Raw genomic sequence first — 12260 nt, forward strand, 5'->3', positions numbered from 1 at the left:
GCTCCCAGGGTCACACAGGGCAGCCTTGAGAGTGACTCTACCACAAGGACTTCATTCACAGGCAATGGAGATAAAATTATGCTTCATATAGGCCAAGTTAGACCTGTTTCTTTTCTGTGTTGTAGCAAAAATTTCCCTCCACAAAATTTGAATACTGCAGTAGTGTTCCTTTACTTCTGTAACACTACCACTCTCATTCTGGCCATGTTACGTCTTTCTAGTTTAAGGATAAAACAATCATTAAATTCATCATAATAAAGAATATACTCTGATCAGTTAATTCAAAGCTAAAATAAGAGGTATTTAGAATAAATTCTTTTGAAACTTACTTTAATAGCTTTAAGCAGTCTCAGTACTTGAGAAATGTGTTATTTTCTTTAGCAAATTAGTTTTCTTTCTCATTTTAGGTGTCCACTCTTTGCAGGAAAGTGTGTTGGCAGAATAAAGATCAAGGGAACTAGATTAATGCTAATCATTTTAATTGTCCTGCAGCCATTATGGTTAGGTCTGTTGTACTAATATTGAAATCACTCTAGTTTAAATTTCATGCATTGCTAATCAACTTTTACTTGTCTTCAATACCAGCTAATTTTCTTCAAATATAATTCTCTTGGTGAGAGCTGTTCCTTTGTACCCTGTACTTGTTGGCATATCATATAGACACACCTCTGGTTTCCTCTTACATGCTTATTTATTGTCTTCATTTTGAAAAAAGCATAAATTCATGTCCTGTATTTTACTAGTGTGCAATTCTGTCATTTGAGTACATGTGCTGGAGCTGTGTTTACACACTCTCACAACCTGCAACTGTGTCACATGTTCAGGACTGTGTCTTGGTCTTGGTTTCTTGTTTTTTTGCTTTGTTTTGGACGGGGAGGGAAAGGTTGTGTGTGGGGGGGTGGTTAGTACCTTTTTTATTTTCCTAAATTGTGAAAGAAAAGCCCAATTCCTATTTTGCTTATTGACCCTGTTCAATAAGATCTGTCACATTTACTGTCCTCCAGAAGCAATGGTATGATTGCTCTTGCCCTCTCTGGGGTTCTTTAATCCTAAAACCATCTGCTCTGGTACCTGAGAGCCTCCCCTAACATGACAGGCAAAGGCACCATAAATCAAACCTGTAAACAAATGATCAGGTTTTGTGACAATGAAAGAGTAACAGTGATATTCCACAGGGTGAAATAGTAGGAATGGTGCTGTTTGGTCTATTAATAGCCTGGGGAAAAACTACAAATGTTTTAGCAGGGAGAATTTGTACATGTCAAAAACATTTTGGCTAGATAGGGATAAAAAAGGCTTTGAAACTCTTGTGAAGAACCTGAGTAATCACCATGAGAACAGAGGCAATAATTATTCAATAATGCAGTCATACACACAAGAAGTAAAATTATTTCCTCTTCTTATACACCTTTAGATCCTGAATGTACTATATCAGTCATCAACATCTAGGGAGTAATTGTGCAAAATTTTTTGCAAGCAATCTTAAAAATGAAGCTACTGTTTTAATGTCTAATGAATAATAACTGGGATTTGATATGGTAAAATGTATTCATTATGCTGTTCTAAAAAAATCTCATCTCAAATACAATATTAGCTCTGGCGTACTCTCTTCAAATGAACTTTAGCTATGATACATTCTGAAGAAGCCACATAGTTGAGGGAAGTGATGTGGACATCTAAAATCACAGAAACTGTAATCACAGGTGTTTTTACCTTAAAAGAAGGAAATTCACCTACTTGCTCTCTCTGTTCTGCCTTAAGGTTTATTTTTGTGGAGGTAAATACAAAGAAACATACAGATGGATACAGCTGAGAATCTTGGTTCGTTGACATCAATAGAAACTTGGACTATTTTCCCCCATTCAGAATGGAAATATGAGGTGTTTATTTGCAGATCAGAGGGTGCTGCTATGTGATGAAAGGGAGGTGTGCTTTGCTGTGCAAAACTATAGCTTCTGGCTGCCTGGCTCTAGACGTGAAATTAGGAGCTATCAGCAGTGATCAGGGACTACTGCAGTGGGAAACAGCACAGCTCTCAGGCTACAGAGTGATTTTAATTTAAATATATATTCCAGTGATGAAGGATCTAATTTCTCTTGTATAGTTTTTATCTTCTCCTTAATGACACTTAACAACTGTTCACTGCAACACACATTAGTAGTCATAGGATAGCAACTTCTGTGTTGAAACTTACAATCTATTTATATCAGAAGGCTGCATGTGCTCCAGTTCAGGACATTTTTCCATTATTATTTCTTTTCAGTTGAGTCAGAAAAACAAAATTCAGCCTCAGACATACTCCTTAAATATAATCTTCACTAAATACAATCCACAGTGTCCTTTATTTAACTCCAGCCTTTCTCACTATATATTCTCTTTTTCTACTATCAGCTTAGTATTGCTTACTCTCTCCTCACTAGCATGACAGGGCCAGGTATGTTCTGGCCCTGAATAAGGTAGAAATACTGTTTAAACATCCAAAAAAGTGGTTATGTGAGAGCAGATAGGCTTTTATACCTTCACATTTCTCCTAGGAATACTTGAAGTCCCTAAATTTGGTATGAAATCATAGCTGAGAGAAGCTCGGCCTTTGTCTCATACTTTTCTCTTTTAGCATCATCACTGCTATTGCTTTCAGTCATTCAGGGATGCTCTCAGAGGTACTCCTTATCCACACCTCTTTATTCTTCCTGACACTGTAGTGTAGAATAAACCAAAGACTTTGGGTCTTTTTTTTTAACAGGTAAAGAAAATGTTTCTCTTATTTTTTAAATAAGCGCTGTAGTTAGTTAATGCATTAGAAAATACAATTAATTTCTAAGTTTTTGAAGTACCAGACAGTATTTTGGTATGTTAAGTATCTGGCATAAAAGGAAAATCTAAGTAGTAGTATAGAATAAAGCTGAAAATTATAGGGAGCATTGTACATACTCAGTGCAGAGAAAGCACCAAGCCAGGGGAAGGACTGATTTTCTGGATGTCTAGTAAATGAAATAATGTTATTTCCATCCAGTTAAAATGTATGTCATCTATGGAGGTTTAAATGCTTTTTTAGGCTTCTGCTGATACTTGAGACTTCCCAGATACAAGTAAATGAAACTCAATACAGATTCTTACAACAATTTTCAAAGTAGCCTAATGGAGCTAGATATCCAATTCCTATTGACTTTTCCAATGGGACTTGATTACTTAAGTGCTCTTTTTCCCTTTGAAAGGCTTTCCTCTTAATTATGCTAATTGGTGCTTTAAAATGTTTTCAAAGTCGGAGTGCTGTGCCTAGACAATGCTAAGTCTGAACCAGACAAGATTCATAATGCTAAATTCTAGGAAGCTCCCTCTGGCTACAAGGTATATTTATTTTTCTCTTCTTCCCTGAGGGCAGAAATTAATTACTCAAGCTTGCCAGAGAATCTGCTGAGAGCTGTTACCTACGCGAACTGAAAAGGCACTAGTCAGTGATGCTACTTCATGACTACTTCCATTGGAAGTATTTACTGATGGAAGTATTTACATGCAACCCCAACCCTACCTCTACCCTGAAACTGAAAAAAAAAAAAAAATACAGTGGTAGCAACAAATAGTACTGTTGGTCTGGACAATATTGCAGCATTTAAATAGTCTGGCTGAAACACCACTTTATATAATTTTTTTCAGAAGTTCCTGATTAGGATAATCTCTGCCAGCCAAAATAGAAATGAGGAGGTGTAAACATGGTCTTATCTACAAGTCAGTGAAATATATTTTTGGGGTTTTCCCTTTCAGACATATATTTTCTCTTCTAAGTCTAAATCTCTAAATGGATTTACTTCATAGCTTTTCTTACATTGTGGGCATTATTTTAGCAATCATTAAGGATTGCTTATCATTGCTAACTGCTAGTGGTTTAGCTTAGTGATAAGCCATATATCCTACTGAGGGGATGATTTGTCTGACCTTCAGTTATACCACAGAACTAGACAATGAATACTAAACTCATATCAAATACTGGTATCTTGGCCAGAAGTGTTTGCTAGAAATTATAAAATTATTATATTGGTATTTTGGTAGTAGAATTTTTGTAGAGATATTATAGAGACTTCTGCTGATTGACACAATATAGACACATATTTTTGTACCTTACTTTTACTAGCAGAATGAATCCTTTAGGAGCAATAATGTTTCGGTAGGGTTGGATGAAAACCTTGAACATAAAGTGAGCTGTAAAGGAGAAACCAATTCACATATATATCTCAGTTAAAGAATGCAGCCATCCACCTTTCCTGGGTAGCACTGGAAATGCATGAAAAGTGAGAAAAATGGAAATGGCCTGAGAATCAGTGGATTTTAGAACACTCTGAGGCAAGAGATTTTCTCCTAAAAGGCATATCAGTTACACTTCTTTAAAATAACTTGTTTCAGTTTTGCAACTGAAACAATCTTGAGCTGATCTTGAACTTTGTGATTGTATTGCTTTACACTAGGTTTAGATAGACCTTTTTTAACTTTGTCTCCTCTCTGCCAGATATTTTATTAGGTTTTTATTCTGTGTTCTTTAATGTTTATGATTACATTCCTTACTACAGAAATATAGGAATTAAATCTGCCATACAAAGGACCATGCTACTGTCGGGGAAATGTAGTGTAATCTCATAATCTCAGAAAAACAGTAGTGCACAGAGTGCTGGTATTGACTCAGCTAGGATTTTTTCTTTTTTTTTTATTTTCCTCTTCCCATTTTGCTCTACTTTTATTTTAAATAATTGAGAGCCACAAATATAGAATAGCCCCACTTGATTAATACCATCTATCCGGGCAAAATCAAGGGGATCATCATATGCTTTCCTGTCTGTTGGCAAGGTAAAACAATCCTACTCAGTACTGCCATTGTATGGCAATGCAGATTGCTTTCATTTATGCTTTTGATAAAATTCCCTGTCCTGCACAGACTGGATCAGTAGGGCCATGGCCAGACCTTGCTGTGCCATTTCCCAGCCCTTCTGGCTGAGTTTTCTTTGGAGAGCAGCATGCCAGAAAGCATGGAACTGAGCACAGGAGCAACCATGGTTCATCAGATCTACTCTAGGTGCTAAATTTGTACAGATTTTTTTTCCAACTTGATTGGAAGTGCTGGGACAGATACTCTAAATCTACCCCCTACTTTTGCAGACATTCTGTGCAATGAGATTTCCCCCAGTTCATATTTGGATTCACCCAAATGGATGCTGACTGAAGTAGATAGAGAATAATCTTCAGGAGGTGATTCAGTCTGTCAGGTCCCAGCTTACAAAAGGTGACCCCCAAAGAATTTTTACAAAAATAACACTCTGTCTGTCAGCATTATTTTCTTTTGGCAGTTCTCCCTATATACCCAAGAAAGATTCCAAATCTCCCAAGCAAGCTGTTCAAAAAGCAAAACTGGGCACACAAATAGATTCTTATCCTTCTTTTTTCCCCAGTCTTGATTTTTGTGAAGCATTGTGTTTATATAATTCATTCAGGTTGTGTTTTCCAGCTGGATATTCTTTCCTGCATTGTTGCTTTGGGGTCGTTTTGTTGTTTTTTTCAAATATCTGAGGCAGTAGCTAATTCTGCTTTCTGTGGCACACATAGACCTGTTTATCAAAATGAAAGGAAAAATTTAATGAACAATTTAGAAAATACTTACTGAAGCATGTTTTGAAAATTAATTCTGGTTTGTAAGTTATGTTTAGTTCTTTGAATCTTTTCTACTGTAAAAAGAAACATGTGAAAAGCTCAGAATATGTAATTACTATTATAATGATTTAGTCTTAGAATGTCAAAAAGCTTTCCAAGCATTAATTAATGGAAAGAATCAAATGATGTTGCATTGTTACTGCAGTGCTATTAGGTGAAGATTTTTTTCTTTTTAGTGACTTAATAGATGCTATAAATTATATAATTAGACCTGTAATATGCAATTCAAAACCACTTGATTTCAATGCAGAAATGCAATTCTTATCATAAAAAAATTGCACATAAAAATAAATATCTCAGAGACACAATACTTAATGTGTTGCATAAATTCCCACAGTTTAATGTTCTTTTTATTCTTGGAATTGTGTGAAGAATATAATGTTTTTTAAGTTGATTTTGGGGTTTTTTTTTAGTATAATGTGAAGTTTTCACAGTGTTGTCAGTATTATTAAAAAGTAACTCTTTTTATACTTTCTTTTGCAGGTTGGCTTCATGAGCTAGGAAAACGAATTGAATCTCCTTATTATGAGAATAATACACTTGGAGGCCCATCAATCAGAAGTGCCTATATAGCTGCCCTGTATTTCACTCTTAGCAGCCTCACCAGTGTTGGCTTTGGAAATGTTTCAGCCAATACCGATGCTGAAAAGATCTTCTCCATTTGCACAATGTTGATTGGGGGTAGGTACAATTAAGTGTCATTTAAAACCTTTTCAAGGAGTAGGAAAAAGTCAAATAAAAGCTGAAATTTTGATAGGTTTCTTTAAAGAAACCACGAACCAACACAGTGGAAAACTTAATAAATTCAATTTAAAATAGCAAAAGAAGGAAACTACTTTGTTTGGTTTACACTAGATAAACTCTCTCAGGCAGATATATTTCTTTTGTTCACTTATGATGATGAAAGATGGTGTTGCCCATTGAAATGCAAGTTCACATTATTAACAGTGGAAGTGGCCCAGCCATGTGTTGGGGATTTCAGTCACTGGTGACAGACACTTTTCCAGACAGTCAGGTATGATGTGCACACCAGCTGCAGCTCCATCCCCACAGCAGCCCTGGGAATGGTGATGAGGGGAGGTGGGCAGCCCACAGGACAAAGTGTCTGTGAACTGGTGTGTATCCTCAGCTGAAGGACCAGACCAGAGAGAGGGACAGAACAGAGCCAGGAGACTGTTTGGTGAGCCTTAACATTAAAAAAAAAAAAAAAAAGAAAAGAAAAAAAAAAGAAAAAGGCCATTCAACTATCATTGATAAAAACTTGTTTCAGAATTGAATCAGAATGCAATTTTTTTGTCATATTTGGAGCTCTTAGTAACATTTCTGTTTATGCTGATTACCTAGTTGTACTGTTGGAGTAAACCACATGCTCATTCATGGCCCCCTTCCTTCTGCTGAGGCACCTGGGTACAATAAACAGAGATTTGTAAGCCAAGTTCTTTAGAGAAAGCACCAGAAGCTCTGTCTTTTCATTCATCTTCCACAAAAAATCAGATGTGCTATTTCATGATGTGTACATAATACAGCTCAAAGATGTCACACTGGCCATGAAGGGTAAAAGCAAGTCACTGCTAGAGTACTCTGTTCTCCCTTTTTCTTTCTGCTGGCTAAGTTGTTCTGGAAATACTAGTAGGTGTTTCTCCAGGGTTAGTCAGTAAAACCCTGGGTGTCAGCTTTGCATGATAAATTCTCCTGGCAACAATAAATTGGAAATTTGACACTTGAACATCAGGAAACATGATGAATTACCTGTAAGCTATATATTTGCAGCATCAAGTGGTAAAATAATTTTTCAATGAATTATTTTCATTTTCCTCAGTCCTGAAAATGAAAGGCAATAATATAACAAACTATCCAAGAACTAAATAATTTTAGTTTTCACAATGTCACAAAACCACAAGCAGCTCATTAATTTCTTTTGGTGGTTGCATAAAATTATAGTTTTAAAATACACTGTGGTCTCTGTTCTTTGGGGATTTCAAGAAGTTTTCATTTCTATCAAGAAATCAAGATAACTCTTGTATAAGGCAGTGATGAATATTTAATTCACTTTAATATGGCAGAGCTTTCATAAATATAATAGAGTAGAATATAGAAGTATCCTATATATTTATTTAGTCCAGTTATAACAATTTCAATTTTATTTCTTGCAATATGCTTGTACATTGAATAAATTGTGAAGAACTAGTCAGGTGAGTGGAGTAAAAAGGAACTGATGACTGAAAGGTGAAGTTGCCTAAAGGCAAGCAGGTAGGAGAATGGATTTATATCTGCAAGGGTACAGTGAATAAGATATGTCCAGGTAAAGAAAGCAGAGCAGCCTGATCTGCAGCTATTTTCTTGAGGAATTATATTTTAGATACTATTGAGGAAAATCAAGGAAACATGAAAGAGTAGAATGATACTGTAAAGATTGGTGAGCATGCCTTAGAAAACTCTGTTAGGAATAAAATGTTAATCTGTATAGTTAGGGACATTATGCCTCATCATTTCTTAAAAACTATTTTAGTGTATCTTTTTGGCTGATATTTAATTTTTAAATTTCCTAATGGAAAGTGATGTTCTGAGAAAAATTGGTGTAAGTTTTTCAGACTTTTTGATCATGCCATTGGTTATTGAAATTTCAGGTGTAATGGCTGGGGTGAATTAGTTTAATGGCAGGGTTTTGGTTTTTTTAACTCTTTAATGTATGACACTACAAACTGAAAAAATTAAGTAATTTACTTAAACCTTGAAAAAGTTAGAGACAGGAAAAAAAAGTGTAAACTTAGCAAATAAATTATATATAGAATACCTTTTTCATATTTACTGGCCTCTTCACATTAATTTTTATTTTGCATACATTTGAAACTTAAATTTTTAACAAGTCATATTCTGAAGATAAAATATCTTGTTCAATACACAGTAAGTCTTCTTAAAGTTGGAAAGAAAATTTACTTATTAAAATGTAACCGGAATTCCTAGGACACACAGCATTTCTAAAATATTGATCAGATCTGCCCTCCAGCAGGTGATTATACCATATTCTGTCTTATACTCTCCATGTTCTTTCAGCAAATAATGTGTATTTTTGTATTTAAGAGATGGGAGGCCCACTCTCATAGCTCTAGTCCTATATGGAATCAGAGGTGTTTCTCTGTTCCCTAAGCAAAATGTGATTTAAAGTATCTATTAAAATAAAGGCCACTGCATGAAATACATACAGTTCCTAGAAGTTTTGAACTTGTCCTACTTGAGTTTAGAGAGAGGCATAATCGGTTTCTTACAGAAAGTAGGGTAAGTGTATGATTATTTGATAAAGAATTCTAATGCCTGTCACTGCCAAGAATAGCTTGTCGTTATGAGAAGCAGTTGCCTTCCAATGTATATAGGCAAAGACAGAATCTACCACAGTGATAAAATTCTAGATTATATTTGTGCCTATAGTAATGTCACTGAGATCTCTACACTGTCCAGCTCCTAACCTTGGAGTCTGATGAGGGACTTAGATCACAGGTTAGTCTTATATTTGCATTCATACACCACTTACCGCTTTATTCCACCACCTTTTTAAACTGATTATTGCATCCTTAAAGAGGTTACACTATTTCTTTAACCTATTTATCTGTGTCTGGCTGAATTGTTCCAGGCCTAGCTGTCATATTTCTAATATAATATTCTGGATCTACTATTGCACCACTCCCTCACATTTTGTTGCTCTAGCTTCTGACATTAATGACTTAGCAATTCACTGCACCATCATGAGCAGCACCTAGTTGAAATAGCTGATTATTTTTAGAAATAAATTTCCAGTTAGCCCTACTATTTTTACTACATCCATAATCCTTTTTTTCCCTGCTATTTCTACACTGCAGTTCTTTATCTATTTTTCTGCACTCCCTTCAAAATAAGGGCATAGATATTGATACTAGCTCTTTTGCATTTTTCTCAGCCTGTAAAAGTTTTCTAACACTCCAAACTACAGAATTTTTATATTTCTACCATTTAAAAGTGCATCCTTTCCTCCTCCTGTTCCCCCTTGTTTCTTCTCACTCACATTGGATTTCTGTAAAGAGACATACAAGGTCAACAACCTGTTTGTCTTGTTTATAAACCAATTCCTTTGTCACTGTGAGAAGTCCATCTGCTTTCTTTCAAGCACCTTAAAGACAGATGTCCCTTTAGAGAAATAATCAAGATTTCAGTATTTTTTTTTAATAAACAATTTGTGGATGTGTATGTTCTATACATCACATATATACATGTGTACGTTCTAATATCACATGAAGACAATTTAGCAGTAATTCTTCCAACTCAAATAAGCAAACATATTTCTGCACAGACAAACCCAGATGACCTATTATCTGTAAAAATTTCTTCAATCTTTCTTCTGGTCTTTTTATTCCCAAGCCAATCACTAATTGTAGACAAACTCCAGGATGTCAGAATGATTTTAATCATAACTAACCCTACCAAGCAACATAAGAAATCAGATTGTTCCTTTGAATATTTCTTTTATCAAGAATTTCTGCTTTATATTTTTTATGGAGTTTTTTTCTGAACTTTTTAAAAATATCTCTCCCAGAATATGATACATTTTTAAATGTTATTTACAACCTCATTCTGCTACACATGGTCCCCATTAGTAACTGCTTTTATTTATATGAGTTCTCTGAAAATTACGCTCTGTGTAGTTTCCAACTGACCACTTGAGTCTAGTTTCCATACTGATTATTAGCATCTCATTATATTCTGAGCATACCTGCCTACATGTGTTCCTTCCTGTGCCTTTTGCTAGGGCCTGTGGTGACAGCACAAGTGGGAATGGTTCAAACTGAGCGTATGTTTAGATTAGATATTGGGAGAAATTCTTTACTATGAGGGTGGTAAGGCTCAGAAAGATGTTGCTCAGGGAAGTTGTGGATGCCCCATCCCTGGCTGTGTCCAAGGCCAGGTTGGGTGAGGCTTTAGCAACCTGGTCTAGTGAAAGGCAGTGACTGAAACTAGATGATCTCAAAGGTTCCTTCCAACCCAAACCATTTTATGATTCTAGGATTCTGTGCTCTGTTTTCCTTTTCTCTTAGACTATGGAAAATCTTTATTTGACTTAATTCTTTTGCTAGGTACCCTGACTAGATAGAATAGGTTGTTGTTCTACCCTGTCCCATTATGGTGGTTTGTAATGTCTAAAACACCAGAAATTGATAATCATATTAATACCACAGTATTAATATACTATTACTTAAGGAGTTTTATATTCAAAAGCTTTCTTATAGCTCTCAGTCAGGAAATTTTTGCTCTGTGAAGATGCTGTTTATTTTCTGTGTTAAGTTTTGTTGATCAACAAATCACTTCACATTGTATGTAATTTCTATGCTTCTTAGCTCTGATGCATGCCTTGGTGTTTGGCAATGTGACTGCCATAATTCAGAGGATGTACTCCAGGTGGTCCCTTTATCACACAAGAACCAAGGATCTGAAGGACTTTATACGGGTCCATCACCTGCCACAGCAGCTAAAGCAAAGAATGCTTGAATATTTCCAAACCACGTGGTCTGTCAATAATGGAATTGATTCCAATGAGGTAACCAAATGAGGGGGGATTTGTGTTTGATTGTTTTGACTATGAACTATGACTATGAGTCAAGGAGGAGGGTAATTTTTCTTTTATCGTGCTGTGTTTTGTGTGGAGTTACATAGCAAAGAAAATTGTGCCTAAAAATAAACCTGGATTATCCCAGGAAGAGTGTATACCACTGAAAAAGCAGGTTTAAGACATCAAATAATGTAGTAAAATTCAGTCCTCTGTGATTCTTAAATGCTTAAGAGGCATTCATCAGAACCTTTTAGATGATGCCAGCAGAAATGCTATAATGAGTGTTTCTGTCTTTCACTAAACAAAATATCTACATGGTCATTTTAGGTTCTTTTTAGGATTCTAGGAGGGTCTATGATGCCTTTTCTTTCCTCCTGCATCTTATTTATTGCAATACTGTAAACAAATTATTTAGGCTGATTTTTTATGTTATTTATATCACTAGATTTTTAAATATTTCACAGTGTAACTTGAGTGTGAAATCAAAAGACAGATTTCTGGTGGTGTCTGTGCTTGTTTGTTTTAAATTACTTATCCAGGTTATGTGTTACAGTACTGCAGGAGAAATAATAGCTTCTCTCTGCTGGAGTGTTATTTGAATGGAGCACTCCCTTTAGGTTTCTTGTTATCTGTGTTATAAAACTCACTGGTCTCTAAAGATAATGTGGAAATAAGCAGAAAGATTTGGGGCTTGGAACCTTCTTTTCCTGATAAATTCTTTTTGTGTTGTGCACAACACAAAGAATGGGATTTTCAACAGCATCTTAGCAACAGAAGGAGCTTAGTAAGATTTACAAAGATACAAAAATGAGTTAGATGTCAAAGCTTTCCCAGATGTGGTTAATGATCACCTTCAGCTTTTGTACCTTCTGTACCTTTAGTCACACTGAAAGTGAGTGACTGCTGTACTACAACGACAGCTCCTGGAGAGGCCATCAGTCTTCCATTATTTCCCTCCTAGGGACAAAGCACCTTGTCTGAGCCCCCCTGG

At 35.6% G+C, this 12260-nt stretch overlaps 1 protein-coding gene across 2 annotated transcripts in view; it reads left to right on the forward strand.

Moving 5' to 3' along the window:
* Positions 1 to 12260, forward strand: part of KCNH8 (potassium voltage-gated channel subfamily H member 8) — a 186575-nt gene that overhangs the window by 133734 nt on the left and 40581 nt on the right. For both annotated transcript variants that reach the window (XM_085568971.1, XM_021538123.4), the window contains exons 8-9: positions 6178 to 6375; positions 11058 to 11257. In XM_085568971.1, the coding sequence (XP_085425097.1) occupies positions 6178 to 6375; positions 11058 to 11257 (398 nt within the window). The remainder of the gene's footprint in view (positions 1 to 6177; positions 6376 to 11057; positions 11258 to 12260) is intronic.

The sequence above is a fragment of the Lonchura striata genome, chromosome 2 (genome assembly GCF_050655825.1).
Source record: "Lonchura striata isolate lonStrDom1 chromosome 2, ASM5065582v1, whole genome shotgun sequence".
Lineage (NCBI taxonomy): Eukaryota > Metazoa > Chordata > Aves > Passeriformes > Estrildidae > Lonchura > Lonchura striata.